Source organism: Balaenoptera musculus, chromosome 14 (genome assembly GCF_009873245.2).
Source record: "Balaenoptera musculus isolate JJ_BM4_2016_0621 chromosome 14, mBalMus1.pri.v3, whole genome shotgun sequence".
NCBI classification, from domain to species: Eukaryota; Metazoa; Chordata; class Mammalia; order Artiodactyla; family Balaenopteridae; genus Balaenoptera; species Balaenoptera musculus.
Genome location: NC_045798.1, coordinates 41,141,568 through 41,160,577, shown reverse-complemented (window position 1 = coordinate 41,160,577; position 19,010 = coordinate 41,141,568). Strand labels below are relative to the sequence as shown.

The following is a 19,010-nucleotide window of genomic DNA, read 5'->3' as shown; positions in this document are numbered from 1 at the left end:
TTTAAAGTTCAGTGAATAATGTAAGGCTATTTTATAAATCCCTTACCCTGTTTTTCAGGGAGGGATTGAAGCATCCTGAAAATTTTGTGTGGCTCTACTTAGTATAGAAACACAGATGTTTGTAAGGGGAAAATGCAGTGGGAAATAAAAGGGAAAATGAAAGGCTAATTTTGTCTGAAATCTAGGTGTGGATACTGTTAACATTTCTGCTGTTGTATTCAAAAATACATCTGTATAAAAATCCACCAATTTTGCTCCATGTCTGTGTGGCTTTCTTTCATCACTGGCATTGAGGTGAGAGATGACAGGACCAGAATATAGACCATGCATCCAGCATGATAGGTCTTTGGCTTTGGCTTGACAGGTTTTTTTTTGCTTATTTGTTTTGGGTTTTACTTGGTTTTGGTTTTGGTTTTATTGTGGTAAAATAAACATAACACATATACCATTTTAACCATTTTTAAGCATGCGGTTCAGTGGCATTAAGTACATTTTTGTCCAACCAGCACTGCTGTCCATTGCCAGAACTTTTCCATCATCCCAAAATAAAACTCTGTACTTATTAAACAGTAACTCCCCACCTCCCCCCCATTTGTTTCTTTTTAAAGCAAGTACAGTACTCTTACTATTATAACCACCATGTATGAGGTGTTAAGCACACTCTTTCCAATACTTTATGCTTTCCACTAAGGCATTAATGTATTGCCCGGAAACACTGAATGGTAGATAAGGTCTGGCCTATTTGATATTCGTTTGTGCAGGCAAAATTGAAAAACCTGATGTTTTAAGATTGAATTATCACCTCAGCAGCACTAAGATCTATCACTTGAAAATTACTCTTATGAGCCAGGTACGCTCCAGTGCTGGGTCGCCTCAGGCCAAACAACCAACAGGGAGGGAACCCAGCCCCACTCATCAGCAAACGAGTGGATTAAAGTTTTACTGAGCTCTGCCCACCAGAGCAACACCCAGCTCTACCCACCACCAGTCCCTCCCATCAGGAAGCTTGCACAAGCCTCTTAGATAGCCTCATCCACCAGAGGGCAGACAGCAGAAGCAAGAAGAGCTACAATTCTGCAGCCTCTGGAAGGAAAACCACATTCACAGAAAGATAGACAAAATGAAAAGGCAGAGGACTTTGTACCAGATGAAGGAACAAGATAAAACCCCAGAAAAACAACTAAATGAAGTGGAGATAGGCAACCTTCCAGAAAAAGAATTCAGAATAATGATAGCGAAGATGATCCAGGACCTCGGAAAAACAATGGAGGCAAAGATTGAGAAGATGTAAGAATTGTTTAACAAAGACCTAGAAGAATTAAAGAACAAACACCTAGAAGAAGTAAAGAACAAATAAACAGAGATGAACAATACAATAACTGAAATGAAAAATACACTAGAAGGAATCAATAGCAGAATAACTGAGGCAGAAGAACGGATAAGTGACCTGGAAGACAGAATGGTGGAATTCACTGCTGCGGAACAGAATAAAGAAAAAAGAATGAAAAGAAATGAAGACAGCCTAAGAGACCTCTGGGACAATGTTAAACGCAACAACAGTCACATTATAGGGGTCCCAGAAGGAGAAGAGAGAGAGAAAGGACCTGAGAAAATATCTGAAGAGATTATAGTCAAAAACTTCCCTAACATGGGAAAGGAAATAGCCACCTAAGTCCAGGACGTGCAGAGAGTCCCAGGCAGGATAAACCCAAGGAGAAACATGCCGAGACACATAGTAATCAAATTGACAAAAATTAAAGACAAAGAAAAATTATTGAAAGCAGCAAGGGAAAAACGACAAATAACATACAAGGGAACTCTTATAAGGTTAGCAGCTGATTTCTCAGCAGAAACTCTACAAGCCAGAAGGGAGTGGCACAATATATTTCAAGTGATGAAAGGGAAGAACCTACAACCAAGATTACTCTACCTGGCAAGGATCTCATTCAGATTCGACAGAGAAATCAAAAGCTTTACAGACAAACAAAAACTAAGAGAATTCAGCACCACCAAACCAGCTCTACAACAAATGCTAAAGGAACTTCTCTAAGTGGGAAACACAAGAGAAGAAAAGGACCTACAAAAACAAACCCAGAACAATTAAGAAAATGGTCATAGGAACATACATATTGATAATTATCTTAAACGTGAATGCATTAAATGCTCCAACCAAAAGACACAGGCTCACTGAATGGATACAAAAACAAGACCTGTATATATGCTGTCTACAGGAGACCCACTTCAGGGACACATACAGACTGAAAGTGAGGGGATGGAAAAAGATATTCCGTGTAAATGGAAATCAAAAGAAAGCTGGAGTAGCAATACTCATATCAGATAAAATAGAGTTTAAAATAAAGAATGTTACAAGAGACAAGGAAGGACACTACATAATGATCAAGGGATCAATCCAAGAAGAAGATATAACAATTATAAATATATATGCACCCAACCTAGGAGCACCTCAATACATAAGGCAACTGCTGACAGCTATAAAAGAGGAAATCGACAGTAACACAGAAATAGTGGGGGACTTCAACACCTCACGTAAACCAATGGGCACATCATCCAGACAAAAAATTAATAAGGAAAACACAAGCTTTAAATGACACAACAGACCAGATAGATTTAATTGATATTTATAGGACATTCCATCCAAAAACAGCAGATTACACTTTCTTTTAAAGTGCGCACGGAACATTCTCCAGGATAGATCACACCTTGGGCCACAAATCAAGCCTCGGTAAATTTAAGAAAATTGAAATCATATAAGCATCTTTTCCGACCACAGCGCTATGAGATTAGAAATCCATTACAGGGAAAAAAACGTAAAAAACACAAACACATGGAGGCTAAACAATATGCTGCTAAATAACCAAGAGATCACTGTAGAAATCAAAGAGGAAATCAAAAAATACCTAGAGACAAATGACAACGAAAACACAATGATCCAAAACCTATGGGATGCAGCAAAAGCAGTTCTAAGAGGGAAGTTTATAGCAATACAGTCCTACCTCAAGAAACAAGAAAAATCTCAAACAATCTAACCTTACACCTAAAGGAACTACAGAAGAACAAACAAAACCCAAAGTTAGTAGAAGGAAAGAAATCATAAAGACCAGACAGAAATAAATGAAATAGAAATAAAGAAAATAATAACAAAGATCAATAAAAGTAAAAGCTGGTTCTTTGAGAAGATAAACTCAATTGATAAACTTTTAGCCAGACTCATCAAGAAAAAGAGGGAGAGGACTCAAATCAATAAAATTAGAAATGAAAAAGGAGAAGTTACAACGGACACTGCAGAAATACAAAGCATCATAAGAGACTACTGCAGGCAACTCTGTGCCAATAAAATGGACAACCTGGAAGAAATGGACAAATTCTTAGAAAGGTATAACCTTCCAAGACTGAACCAGGAAGAAATAGAGAATATGAACAGACCAATCCCAGGTAATGAAATTGAAACTGTGATTAAAAATCTTCCAACAAACAAAAGTCCAGGACTAGATGGCTTCACAGGTGAATTCTATCACACATTTAGAGAAGAGCTAACACCCATCCTTCTCAAACTCTTCCAAAAAATTGCAGAGGAAGGAACACTCCCAAACCCATTCTATGAGGCCACCATCATCCTGTTACCAAAACCAGACAAAGATACTACAAAAAAAAGAAAATTACGGACCAATGTCACTGCTGAATGTAGATGCAAAAATCCTCAACAAAATATTAGCAAACAGGATCCAACAACACATTAAAAGGATCATACACCATGGTCAAGTGGGATTTATCCCAGGGATGCAAGGATTCTTCAATATACGCAAATCAATCAATGTGATACACCATATTAACAAAGTGAAGTGAAGAAAAAAAACCATTACAATCATCTCAATAGATGCAGAAAAAGCTTCTGACCAAATTCAACACCCATTTATGATAAAAACTCTCCAGAAAGTGGGTGGAGAGGGAACCTATGTCAACATAATAAAGGCCATATATGACAAACCCACAGCAAACATCGTTCTGAATGATGAAAAATTGAAAGCATTTCCTCTAAGATCAGGAACAAGACAAGGATGTCCACTCTTGCCACTATTACTCAACGTAATTTTGGAAGTCTTAGCCACGACAATCAGAGAAGAAAAAGAAATAGAAGGAATCCAAATTGGACAAGAAGTAAAACTGTCACTGTTTGCAGATGACATGATACTATACATAGAGAATCCTGAAGATGCCATCAGAAAACTACTAGAGCTAATCAATAAATTTAGTAAAGTTGCAGGATACAAAATTAATGCACAGAAACCTCTTACATTCCTATACACTAACAACAAAAGATCAGAAAGAGAAATTAAGGAAACAATCCCATTCATCACTGCAACAAAAAGAATAAAATACCTAGGAATAAACCTACCTAAGTAGGTAAAAGATCTGTACTCAGAAAAGTATAAGACATTGATGAAAGAAATCAAAGATGATACAAACAGATGGAGAGCTATACCATGTTCTTGGATTGGAAGAATCAATATCGTGAAAATGACTATACTACCCAAAGCAATCTACAGATTCAATGCAATCCCTATCAAATTACCAATGGCATTTTTTACAGAACTAGAACAAAAAATCTTAAAATTTGTATGGAGACACAAAAGACCCTGAATAGCCAAAGCAGCCTTGGGTGAAAAAAACGGAGCTGGAGGAATCAGACTCCCTGACTTCATACTATACTACAAAGCTACAGTAATCAAGATAATATGGTACTGGCACAAAAACAGAAATATAGATCAATGGAACAGGATAGAAAGCCCAGAGATAAACCCACGCACCTGTGGTCAACTTATCTATGACAAAGGAGGCAAGGATATACAATGGAGAAAAGACAGTTCTTCAATAAATGGTGCTGGGAAAACTGGACAGCTCCATGTAAAAGAATGAAATTGGAACACTTCCTAACACCATACATAAAAATAAACTCAAAATAGATTATAGATCTAAATGTAAGACTGGACACTATAAAACTCTTAGAGGAAAACATAAGAAGAACACTCTTTTACATAAATCACAGCAAGATCTTTTTTGATCCACCTCCTAGAGTAATGGAAATAAAAACAAATGGGACCTAATGAAACTTAAAAGCTTTTGCAAAGCAAAGGAAACTACAAACAAGACGATAAGACAACTCTCAGAATGGGAGAAAATATTTGCAAACGAATCAACGGACAAAGGATTAATCTCCAAAATATATAAACTGCCCATGTAGCTCAATATTAAAAAAACAACCCAATCCAAAAATGGGCAGAAGACCTAAATAGACATTTCTCCAAAGAAGACATACAGATGGCCAAGAAACACATGAAAAGCTGCTCAACATCACTAAGTATTAGAGAAATGCAAATCAAAACTACAATGAGGTGTCACCTCACACCAGTTAGAATGGGCATCATCAGAAAATCTGCAAACAACAAATGCTGGAGAGGTTGTTTAGAAAAGGGAACCCTCTTGCACTGTTGGTGGGAATGTAAATTGATACAGCCACTATGGAGAACAGTATGGAGGTTCCTTAAAATAATAAAAATAGAATTACCATATGACCCAGCAATCCTGCTACTGGGCATATACCCAGAGAAAACCATAATTCAAAAAGATACATGCACCCCAGTGTTCACTGCAGCACTATTTACAATAGCCAGGTCATGGAAGCAACCTAAATGCCCATCGACAGATGAATGGATAAAGAAGATGTGGTACGTTTATACAAAATGGAATATTACTGAGCCATAAAAAGGAATGAAATTGGGCCAGTTGTAGAGATGTGGATGGATCTGGAGACTGTCATACAGAGTGAAGTAAGTCAGAAAGAGAAAAACAGGTATCGTAAACACATATATGGGGAACCTAGAAAAAAATGGTACAGATGAACTGGTTTGCAGGGCAGAAATAGAGACACAGATGTAGAGAACAAACATATGGACACCAAGGGGGGAAAGTGGTGGGGGGGTGGTGGTGGTGGGATGAGTTGGGAGATTGGAATTGACATGTATTCATTAATATGTATAAAATAGATAACTAATAACCTGCTGTATAAAAAATTAAAATTCAAAAATTCAAAAAAAAATTACTCATATGGTCAGGCTTCACCTTAACCAGTAAGCCTCCACAGGGGCTGTGCTTTGCTACTTAGGTAAACACGTTAGAATTTAAATATATCTGGACCCGTGGGTCTCCAAATGAAATGATGCTCTGCTGGAGGCATATTGGCGTGACTCGTGCATTGGAGGCATGGAAGTTAAGGAAGGCTCCCTATTGCCCACAAAGTAAGTCCAAGCTATGTCTCACTGTATACGTAGTACTAGAAGTAACTGAACTTTTGTTCTTAATCAACAAGTTAGTTTTTATCTCGAGGACACTGTAAATCGTGTCATTGATCATGTTTCCTTCTTTGCCTCTGAAGCTAGAATGCTCAGAGATGAGCTGGCGATTTGCCTCTAGCAGGTGAAAGAACCTCACGGCATGGAATGGGATACTACCTCATTCCCGCTTCATTTTATACCCTCTTTGTCCCACTGCCTGCCGTTGATTTTTATTCATCCTGAGTAGTCAGCTTCATGACTGATTCATAGCTTCATTTCCCGCCAGCCGCCCCATCACCACTCCTTTCTTGCGTCTTCTCCTCCCACCTTACTGAATGCTCCTTCTTTCCCCCCTGCCTTGGATCATGCCGCTCCCTTTGCCTAGAACAGTTTCTCTATTGTAACTCTCTCCTCCACCCTCAGTCTTACTCCTTGTCAACTTAGCTCAGCCATCAGTCACAATCATCCCTGGACACCCAGTCCTTCACTGTGTGAAACTGGCTGTTCCTTCCTGTGTGGCCCACTGACCCCATCCAGACTTATGCTGCTGCACCGGGAGTAATTCACTGAACTCATGTCTTCACAAAACAGTTTACCTCTGCTCGACCATGGACAGGGACCAGATCTCACTGTTCTTTGAATCACCCACCATGCCTTGCACCAGATAAAGGAGGGGAAGAATTAAGTAAGCAGTATCAGATGTGGTGGACGAGTCATGATAAGAATTAAAAAATGATCACTGGACTATCTTTGCAGTATGGCGGTAATTGGTGACCTTCACTAGAGCCCTTTAGGGGAAGGGTGGGCATAGCCTGATTATATTAGAGCCGGAAGGAGGTTGGGAGCAAGATAGAGAGAAATAAGGGTTGGGGGGAGGGGAGAGGTGGATGAACAGGGAGAGAGAGACTAGGAGAGGGGGCAGAGAGGAAGTCAAGTTGCTACCCTTGGGGTGGAGGGGAGGGGAGGGGAATGATAAGGGTCTGTACTGCCACCTGATAGTGTGTCCCTAGGGGTAAGCACAGCGCTCCTATGATTGGATGAAGGTAGTAGGTCTTCAGCTTGTGTTCAGTAAGTTTAAATCTTGTTTTGAGTAAAGTCTTTGCTTCATAGAAGTTCTTACTGCCTTATCTCTTGTTTGGTGTTTATTGTATATCTGCTTTTTGTTAAGAATTTTCTTTGGAAATGGATTAGTCCCTGTCTTATGATTTGCATCCCTTAAATAGCAAACACAGTATCCTGTGCAGAGTGATGTTTAATAAATGCTTGAGTGCTTGAGGTTTTTTGCTTCAGTGCATTTTGGTTTTCATGACATCTAAATTATAAAGTAATAATGCATCTTGAATAATACTAACCAATGCAGACAGGATTATTTTGTTTGGCTCTTTAAATCCTTAATTTTTTCATATGAAACAAATTAAAAAATGTAAAAGTGAAAAAACCACCCGATCTTCCCCCCAAGACCCCTGTCACCCTCTTTGGTTCAGGTTGTGCTCATGCCGCTTCCTCTGAACAACTCTTCCCTCACCTCCACCTGAACACCATTCTCATTGTTTTGAGACTTACCTGTTGTACACTGTAAGCAGATAAGGTAGGGGGTCCCCAAAGAAAACGAACCAGGCATGGCTTTCTTGACATAAGAGAAGCCATTTTTAGCCTAAACCATTTTGTGATCTAAGCCTGGCCACAATGCTTGCCCTTGAACAGGTCTCAGTAATTAATGATCTTGAGGGAACAAAATAATGCAGGAACAAACAGGACTGTTATCAGGCAAGAGAAGTTACAGTAGCAAAGATAATAAATCAGTTGTAAAGACTCCCAGTTCTGTTTTCAGTGGTAAAGATTAGCCTGAAACACTTTCTTGAGCTGTTTTATTACAGAATTCAAACCGCGCCCTCTTGAGCCTGCAACCAACCACCAGATCAACTGTTGACCTTTTCTGACCCTCATGACTTTAATCAGCTAAAGCTTGGACTCTGTCAACCTTTGCCTCAATTCTATTTTGAATATTCCTCTGCTCAAAACCCCTTCATGAATATGCATATACTACCCGGGCCCGTTCATGAATATGCATACACCCTTAGTGTAAAACTTCCCCAGTTTTGCTGTTGGGGAGACACTGCCTTGGGAAAGATCCCCGGTGTTCTCCTTATTTCCTACAAGTAATAAGTCCTCCTTTCTCCCACTCTTTGGCTTGGTTGTGTCTTTTTGCTTGACACCCACCAAGAGAGACGAAGCCAGTTTTCAGGTAATACCACCTCTCCTGTATCCTTTCCTGATACCCCTTTGCCTACCCCAGCAAATGGACTTTTCCCCTCTTTGCCTCACTGTGCCCTAGACAAACTTCTGTCATTTCACTGCTCTCATTTGGACAGATATCTGTTTACCTGAACCAGATTGATCTTTCTTTAAGGCAGAATAAAATTAATTTTTTTTGCTTGTATTTTAGAGTTGTAAAATGGTATCCTGATTATTTTGTCTTATCATTATGTTAAAAGTATTTTTCTATTTTATTAATTTGCTTTTGTAATTGTGATTTTAGCAGCTGTGTATTTCATCTAATGGATGACGGTCCCCTGTTACTGGCTTTGCAGGTTGTCTTCAGTTTTGGGGGGGTTTTTTGAATTTTTGAATTTTATTTATTTTTTTATACAGCAGGTTCTTATTAGTTATCCATTTTATACATATTAGTGTATATATGTCAATCCCAATCTCCCAAGTCTTCAGTTTTTTTCAATAAGATATTGTCACTGCCTGCCAAAATTGACAATGAAAAATAAATATTGCTTTAAACTTATTATTAAAATATCTCTTTCTTTGCTATAAGGTATATGTCGCAACAAAGCTATATTTTCAATTCTGGTAAAGTTCTATTTACAGAAGATAAAAATAACTTCCCTAGCATTGAGTCTTTTCTGCAGGTAACTTACACCATTCAGAGGGTCCAGAGTTCAAGGTGTTGTCCAACCTGCAGTGGTACTTGTCCAACAGTTGTTACTAGTGAACCTAATGTGATAAAAATAAGAGCCCATGATTTTGGCTGAATTAGAATGCAGTCGGGGGAAAAGAAAGTACTAAATAATTTTATTTCCTGAACATCTTAGCTATAACACACACTAAGCAGATAGTTGAAACTTTTATTTAAGGGAGGTTACTTGAATGGGTGTGAGTGCTTCCCTAGAGCAGAGGACGGTTGCCTGTATGGTCATCTGCTTACGGAAAGTTAGACGTTACCTGGAATTTACATTTTAATAAAAACATAGGCATCATTTAAAGTTTTCTGGAGATTGGATGGCTGCTACTGTGAACTGAAATATGTAGAGCGTTAAACAAGTAAGCGGGCATACTTCTTAACCCCGTGGTCCTTCCTCACCATCACCAAAGCGCCCTGGAGATGCTGAAAGGAGGTGAAGGATGTGAGTGTGCCTGAAAACTGTAGCATATTGTATGCAGATAAGTTGTCCTATTATTCCCAAACAGGCCGATGGCTCCACGCTGAATGCATAGGCAGTTGGGAATGTGGCATTTCCATCCTAAAAACACCCGCCTGATAATTAGATTTTATATGGCCAGTTCAGACTTCAGCTCTTGAGAATTTAAATAATATAATACCAGAAGAAGTGTTTTTTGAAGTAGTTAAATATTACCTTTGCTTTGGTGTCTGTAGTATCAGATGTAATTTATGCTTCCCCCAAGTACAGCCACGGTAGCTTTTTCTTTATACATGAGTTTAAAAAATTGATTGTGTTTTTAAAGTTATGCTTAAGGTGCTTTGAAAGGGAAGATAAAAATAGAAATTTTTTTAGGGGGAAAACCACTGAATATAATTTCTTAAAGAATTAGGTAATCTTTGGACGTCTCTTTTAGTGTATAAAATCTAACAGTTGTAAGTTTATATAATCCTATATCTGTTTTCTAAATCCACTTTAGCCTTATTGGGTGCAGGTTCTCTGAAATCCCTGAGGAGGAGTTAACAGATGGATTGTTGAAGGACAAAGTAGGCTGCTTAAGTTTCAAAGCCTGATGCGTTAAGGGAGAGATCCATTGTTACGGAAGCCTCACTCCAAAGTTCAGTTCATTGACTGTGAACCTGCTCTGCCACAGATTCCGAGTCCGGACGGTCCCTGAGTAGATTGGAAGCAGTGACCGCGCACTGCTTTGAAGAGGAAGGAGAGCACCTGAGGGGTAGAAAGCACAGAATGTCCGAAGGAAAAGACTGTGGCGGTGGAGATGCTCTCTCCAATGGCATCAAAAAACACAGGTAGGATGGCCTTTAACAGTGAACGTTGCTGCCTTTTTATTATCAAGTGCATTTGCTTTTGTAAAGAAAAGTATGCCTTCTCTTCGTTTTTGCTTTTTCTCTCTATTGAATATTTATATTGCTCTGTCACCTCAAAGAAAGGATTCAACTTAAGTACTTTGTCCATTACAAGAAGAACATCATCTGTAATTGTAGGAACTAAGCACAACACTTGGTTTTAGCTACCATGGTTTTAGGGGAACATAAATCCTTCAGCTGGCGATTTAGAAAGGCTCTTCAGAACTGCCTACTGAAAGTCATGCGGGGTTCTTCTTTTCAGCATACATCTTTTATGACTCTGCCTCCCAGCGCTATTTTAGTTTCTAGTCATTTGATCTTCTTGTTGGTTTTATTGAGAGCGGATGGTAATATTGCCTGCCTGTTGATACAATTTAGTTACATTTACACAGAGACTTTTATTAAGACCCAGGGTTTGTTGAACATAGCCATTTTGTACTGTCTAATAACATTAGTATTTTTTTATTCGCTTGATGATTTAGTCCTAGAGATTGTCCCAGATTAATGAGATGTCACAGACACTAGAGTTCTCTGGTTTCACACAGGTTTATAGACACAGTGCCATGTGTGCATGGTGGTATTCATAGGGTACAATATTTTATCAAATTATCGGTGAAGAATAAATCCTGTTGTCATTGTAAAGAGCCCTTTTGGGATAAGTAGTTATTAACCATTAGTTTCTACAGAATGGTTTTTTTATTTAATATTTGTAGATTTGTGTAGCTCTAACCCCATTTCTGTACCATGAGTCTGGCTACAATTGGTCTCAACTATTGTTCTACTGAAAAATTGTACATATCACTTCTGATGTATATGTATCTGCCCCTTGTTAACAAAAAATGTTTCTCTTTGTACTTATTTTGAAAAGATCAGTGAGTCTTAGGTAACTAGCTCAAACCAGAGTTTTCTTCTCTTTGGTTAGAGGGTATCTTCTAAACGTGCTCGTTGATGGCTATCTTTTGATGGAGTTTACCATTGCAGATTATGTGGCGAGCTGTGAGGGCCCTTCCCCTCTTCTGTAGTTACTGTCAGCTGCTTTGTGGTCAGGGTCTCAGTTCTGTGCAGGGCATAAGGTACCTATCAGGAAACCTGTCAGGTCTCCCAATGTCTAAAAAGAAGACAGCCTTTAACCGTTTAACACATACCTCATTACAGTCTAGTGAGAACACATGTGACATGTGTTTAGAATGTTCAAAGATGCATAGAATCATTGAGGTATCTGAAGGAATGCCGTGCTTATTAGATGCTGTCATAGCCTGTGGCTGAGGAGGATTTCTCAGCTTTTAAGGCCCAGGAGCCCTTTTGTGTGTGTGCTGTAATGCATCATAACAAGAGTTATTTTGCATCTGACAGAAATTTATTATACTATATTCATACATTCTGTGTTCCCTTTTAATTAGTCAAACCCAGAATGACACAGATGTGAAAGTTAAGATGGAACTGTTCAAAATTTGGAATGAGGATAGGTCACTAAGAAAAACCACAGTGCAACTAGATAGTGACATAACCAGAAAAGTTAAACTGATGTACAAGATGCAACTTATGAATCCTATAAATGTAATAAAATGTTCTTCAGCTATTTAAAAGTGGGTAATTTAGGAAATTGTCAGCATTCAAATATGTGGAGAAACATAACAGTTTCCTATTTTAAAAAATAGGCGGGCTTCCCTGGTGGCGCAGTGGTTGAGAATCTGCCTGCCAATGCAGGGGACACGGGTTCAAGCCCTGGTCTGGGAAGATCCCACATGCCATGGAGCGGCTGGGCCCGTGAGCCACAATTACTGAGCCTGCGCGTCTGGAGCCTGTGCTCCGCAACAAGAGAGGCCGCGATAGTGAGAGGCCCGCGCACCGCGATGAAGAGTGGCCCCCGCTTGCCACAACTAGAGAAAGCCCTCGGACAGAAACGAAGACCCAACACAGCCATAAATAAAATAAATAAAAATAAACATAGAATAATCATTTTAAAAAAAAATAGGCATTATAGGAGTTTTTTTAAAAGCCTTTTTTTTTTTTTTCATAAAGCTCTTCTCTAAACAAGTAAACAGGGCATATGCCACATACAATTTAAAAGTTTCATTTTGGGATAGGAACACAGGTAGAGTATTCAATGTTATCAGGTTCCTCTTGCTTGCGCCCTAAGTTGCACTGTCAGTAATCTGTGATTATAATGGGCAATTATAATATTAACATTAAGAGTAATTTGAGTTAACAGTAATTTTGGTGATATTTTAGAAAAGCAAATGTATGTTGCATGGCCTGAAGTGATCATGAAATTTATTTGAAGCCTTCTATTTTATCTTTAAAAGTCATGTGAAATTTGTGTTTGACCTTGTCATATGTTTCTGTTTTCTTGAATACTGAAAAATAATTTACTCACCACTTACTTACCTTTTCCATAAAAATCTTACATTTCTCCCTCATCCCACATCACCACCTATCCTTGGGATATACACACTTAAATTTGGGGAGATGGGAAGAATATGGATTATAAAATTTAAAAGAGAGAAATGCGTATTTTATTTTATTTTATTATTTTTTTTATTGAAGTAGAGTTGATTTACAATGTTGTGGCCGTCTCTGCTGTACAGCAAAGTGACTCAGTTAATACACATACAGACATTCTTTTGTTATATTCTTTTCCATTATGGTTTATCACAGGATATTGAATATAGTTCCCTGTGCTGTGCATGAGAATCTTGTTGTTTATCCATTCTAAATATAATAGTTGCACCTACCAACCCCAAACTCCCAGTCCATCCCGCTCTCTCCCCCCTCCCCCTTGGCAACCACAAGTCTGTTCTCTATGTCCGTGATTTCTGTTTCTGTTTTGTAGACAGGTTCATTTGTGCCATATTTTAGATTCCACATGTAAGTGATATCATATGGTATTTGTCTTTCTCGTTCTGACTTACTTCGCTTAGTATGATAATCTCTAGTTGCATCCATGTCACTGCAAATGGCATTATTTCATTCTTCTTTATGGCTGAGCAGTATTCCATTGTATATATATACCACATCCTCTTTATCCATTCATCTGTTGATGGACATTTAGGTTGTTTCCATGTTTTGGCTATTGTGAACAGTGTTGCTGTGAACATAGGGGTGCATGTATCTTTTTGAATTCTAGTTTTGTCCAGGTATATTCCCAGGAATGGGATTGCTAGATCGTATGGTAATTCTATTTTTAGTTTTCTGAGGAACTTCCATGCTGTTTTCCATAGTGGCTGCACCAACTTACATTCCTACCAACAGTGTAGGAGGGTTCCCTTTTCTCCACACCCTCTCCAGGATTTGTTATTCATTGACTTTTTAACGATGGCCATTCTGACTGGTGTGAGGTGGTACCTCATCGTCGCTTTGATTTGCACAAGAAATGCATATTTTAAAATGGGAAAAGAGAAGCCTTACATGTTATAGTTCCTATGGAAAATATTAAATCATGGCTTAACTAATTTGCTGATAAGATAGAGCTAGGGTTTTCAACCATTGTTGTTTTTTAGCCATGGAACCATTCGTGCAACAGAAGTTTAGTATGGAAACTTTTAAAACCTCACCCGCCCTCAGAGACTGATGAGGGTCCCGTAGAGAAGGTCTGTCCCCTCCTCCCCAGTCCCCCACTGCAGTTGGAATCACCATATCTGTTTCATGTCCTTAGCCAACAAAAGTGTTTAAGCTTTACTTTCTGTAGTATGTATTATGGAACAGCAGGTTTCCCCCAGACTCTGTTTCTGTTCCTGTTGAATGTGTCAGCACAAGAGTACCTAGGAGAGTGCCTGCCACATGGGAAACACTCAGTAGAAATGACCTCTTTTAACTCTGCTTACTCTCTTTCTCCTCAAAAATGATTTAATTTGCTCTAAATAACCTCTGCTCTCTTGTTTCCTTTTCTACCCCATTGTCATAGGGTGACATCATGGGGTGCAGTTTGAAAAATCTCTGACCCAGAGAATCATAAGCTATAAGGCCTATGTCATATTAATTTAATATAAAACCAACTATGCCAGACTAACTGAGTTTATTTGTATGATAATTAAAATACAGATATTATGGATCTTTAATCCATCCTATGTGATAATTACCAACAAAATAATTCTTCTGTTAACAAGCTAGGTAAATTAAGTCATCTCTTAAATAAAAGTTTGGGCTAAAGGAACTGAGTTCTCTTCTCACTCTGAAAATCTTGTAATTGCTGACTGAAATCTTGAAAAAATGGTTTTTCTACCTTACTGAAGTGTAGAAAACGTCTACAATGTCTTTTAATATGGTTAGACCTAGGAAAAAAGTGTTTTTATGTTTTTCATTCACTCTGAATTATTGATATGCCATGTACTCTGCTGGCCAGTGACCTTTACTGTGGTGCTGTACATGTCTTTGGGCTTTTAGGTTAGTTGTAGAGAAATATCAATAGAAAGAATTAGGATTTTATTTAAGACCTAGAACCAAAAATACTTTGGAGGTAGAGAATATACAAAATAAATGCTCCATTTTGATGGCACTTTTTTCTTCCGGAAAATACATTGAGTTGCTTTGTGGAACGTTAGCCTTCACCACACTGGTCAGGTGTATGTTGGCAGGGCTTCTTGTCGTCTCGCTGGTCTGTGTTCCATAGGATCGGTTCTCTGCCCTTGGACCAAATTTATGACATTTATTCCAAGCTCTCATCTTTTAACTTTTTAGCAGTTTGACCCAAGTTGTTGTAATTGGTGAAGATGTTGATATTTATCTCATCTGGACGTATACTGTATCAATAAAAGATACTCACATAGAACAGATTAGTCAGAATCTGAAATGTTGGAGCCATGCTATGATTCTATAAATTGTATTCCCAATATTAATAGATTAAAAGAGAAAAGCATATGATCATCTTAAGAGATAAAGAAAAAACATTCAATGAATTTAAACAGTCATTCCTGATTAATATAAATGTCTTAGCAAATCACAAATAGAAGAGAACCTCTTTAATCTGGTTAGAAGTTGCAACAGATAAATACTTGATAATGAGATATTAAAAACAGTTCTTCTACTGTCATGAATAAGACAGGGATGCTTGCCATCATCTTTTCTGTTCACCATTGTTTGGAGGCCATACGCAGAGACATAACACACCCCTGAAATTTAGAAATAAAACCGTAGATGTCTACAGACAAATTATTATAGTTAGAAAGTTTGGCAAGGTTGCTTTTATATAAAATCAGCTAACTGCATTCCTATGTACCATCAACGGACAGAAACTGCGATTAAAATGGGGGGGAAAGATTTCAGAGTAGCTCTTAAAAAGTCACTTACCTAGGAATAAATCTTAGCCAAAAAAAGTGTAATAATAAAACTTACTGAAAGGTATAACACTTATCAAGAAGGAAGAGTGTCATAAATACGATTTGCCAAATTCATCTGTAGACTTGGTGTACTTTTAATTAAAATTGCAAGTCCTTTTCCTTGGAAGTTGAAAAATGGATTCTGAAATATATCTTTAAGCACAGAGGGCTTTGAAGAGCCAAGATACCTCTCAAGAACCTGGTTTGGGGAAGGGAAGGCATTTGCCTGACCAAATGTCAAGATTGATTGCAAATCTTTAGTGCAGAATTGTCCTGCAGGCAAGACTAACCTGAAGAATGGAAGTAAAAGGTCTCAAGACTCAGACATATAAGGAAACCTGGTATATGTAACAGAGGCAACATAGCAGATCGGGGAGGGAAGGAACAGACTGTTAGGTCAGTGGTGCTGGGAGAATCATTTAATACAGAAAAAAAATTTAAAAGGAAATGGACCTCTATTTCATAAATATAAATTAAATTCTAGATGAACCAAACACAAATGTGAAAAGGCAAAACTTAATAAAACTTTCACAAGAAAATATAAAAATATCTTTGCAATTTTAAAATAGGGAAGGGTTTCTTACAACAGAAATGTGATAAGGACTAAGTTTTATCTGACTCTAATTAACGTACTTGTTCTTGACGTGTTTACCTGAATAAAAGCCTTGCATTCTTTCATAAATGTGGCTAAGAATCTTAAAGGTTTAGTTTGCTGAAGTGGTAGATTACGACTCCAGATGCTCGCTTAGTTTACCCTTTGTTTATCCTTCATGACTGCTTTAGAATTGAATTGTTAGGTGACCAAATAACAGCTGTCTTCTGTGTGTGAAGAATATACTGACAAGTTGAAGTCAAACAAAAAAGATTGAGAATATAAGCTAAGACAGTATCTTCCAAGAAGTAGGATTATATTGAGAAAATGTTGTTAGTTGTAAATAAAAATTATTCAACTCCCGATACATTTAATGACTAGTACAAACCCACCTTAGTTTTGAAATCTCCTTACAGATACGAGACAAATCATCTGGTTTCAGGCTTGATTAGGTCAGGGCATAGAGTTACTAACAAGGCACCCCACTCAGAGGTCCTCCAGTGTCCTGGGCAGAAAGACACCCTTGTCTGTCAGGAAATATTTAGGGGAACTCCTTGTTGTCATGTAGTGACCAGGGATCTAGATACATCTAAGGACCTAGGGGTAAGAGCCCTGACCACAACTAGTCAGATTTGTGGTAGGGCCTGTGGGCTGGAGGGAGCAGTGGTTCCAGAGACGCCGTGTTCTGTGCTCTCACCTTACTCTCTGACTTAGAGTACTTGTTTGCTCTGGAAAGCAGAGGGCTGTAATTTTAAAAAAAAGTATCACTAGAAGCTCACACATCTCTCTTGTGGGGCCTCGCTCTTTAACAAGCTGGACCCCAGCCTGTCTCAGCAGCCCAAGTGAGAAGAGCGCTAGGGACCAGGAAGCAGGGAGAAGCTTCTGGATCCTCTGGGAGACATAGAGGCTGGGCCAGGGTCCTGCTGGGCTTCAGCGTGGGCAGACTGCCCGCGGTCCTAGAACTGCAGGTGTCTGTCATCAGAGGGCACAGAGACTGGACGCCTGGAACAGATTGGCAGGTTGGATGACAGGAGCTAAAGCAGAAGAATAAAAGCCGGCAGGCCACTCTGACTACATGTGACACCCGTCTCTCCCCAAAAACGCGTTTGGAGATTCCTTGACCAGTGAGAGGGAGTGCCAGCTCGGCAGGTGAGGGGCTAGTCATTCAGCAAAGAGTTCAAAGGATAACCTGAAACGATAACCAAAAACCTTATCTAGGAGTAACAAGCTGGTAGGCTGCGGGTCACTTCGGGTATGTTAGGAAGGGGGGAAAAAGGTGGTGTGAGTCTAGATTCATAATAATTATTTTCACAAAACAAAGTTGACTTACTGAACTTACTGCCAGGAAAGACTCTAGGAAAACGGCGGCGTCTTTCTATAGAATTCACCTCTTCCCGCCCAAGTTTTAAAAGCGGATGGAAGAGGAGGTGCTCTTTTGGAAGCAGGGGCCAAGGCCCATCTCCTGATCTTGCCTCCGACCCCTAAAACACTTCTTTGGGGCCTGGGGCTCTTTAAAACACGGTTGGAAAAACACAGACTCTTTTGAGCTTAGCATTCTGTAAGCAGATGATGGTGAGATGCACATTCACCTGACTCCGAGGGCTCATTCTGTCTATTCTAGATCAGTGGTTTTCAGGGGCAAATGAGAGCAGATTTCCAGGGCAGCTATAATCTGTAAAGATATGCTTGAATGAACAAAATAGCAAACAGCTAATGAATTTGTTGTTTGCCTAGGGTATGAAGAAAAATAAAGAATGTATTTTCAGGCATATAATCCCATTTTCCAACTTTCATGGAAATGTTCAAACATGCATACAAATAGGATAATATAATGAACTCTTCATACCCATCATTCATCTTCAACATTTATCGTGTGCGCAACTTTATTTCATCGGCAGACCTCCTCCATCTCCCATCCCCCCATAATTTAAAAAATTATTTTTAAAATTATAATATATCAAATCCAAGATATATTGTTTCATTTGTATATATCTTTAAAACACTGGGACTTGTATTTTCTTAATTTAAAAAAAATTTTTATTGGAGTATAGTTGATTTCCAATGTTGTTAGTTTCAGGTGTACAGCAGAGTGAATCAGTTACACATACACATGTATCCACTCCTTATCAGATTCTTTTCCCATGTAGGCCATTACAGAGTATTGAGTAGAGTTCCCTGTGCTGTACAGTAGGTTCTTATTAGTTATCTGTTTTACATATGGTAGTGTGTATATGTCAATCCAAGTCTCCCAATTTATCTCCCCCCCACCCCCTGGAAAGCATGTTTGTTTTCTACATCTGTAACTATTTCTGTTTTGTAGGTAAGTTCATTTGTACCATTTTTTTTAGATTCCACATATAAGCGATATCATATGGTATTTGTCTTTCTCTGTCTGACTTACTTCACTCAGTATGACAATCTCTAAGTCCATCCATGTT

The 19,010-nt window shown here is 38.6% G+C and overlaps 1 protein-coding gene across 6 annotated transcripts in view; it reads left to right on the top strand.

The window, feature by feature from the left end:
• Positions 1–19,010, top strand: part of OSBPL1A (oxysterol binding protein like 1A) — a 216,604-nt gene that overhangs the window by 134,053 nt on the left and 63,541 nt on the right. For all 6 annotated transcript variants that reach the window (XM_036823536.1, XM_036823537.1, XM_036823538.1 and 3 more), the window contains one exon: positions 10,452–10,608. In XM_036823536.1, the coding sequence (XP_036679431.1) occupies positions 10,452–10,608 (157 nt within the window). The remainder of the gene's footprint in view (positions 1–10,451; positions 10,609–19,010) is intronic.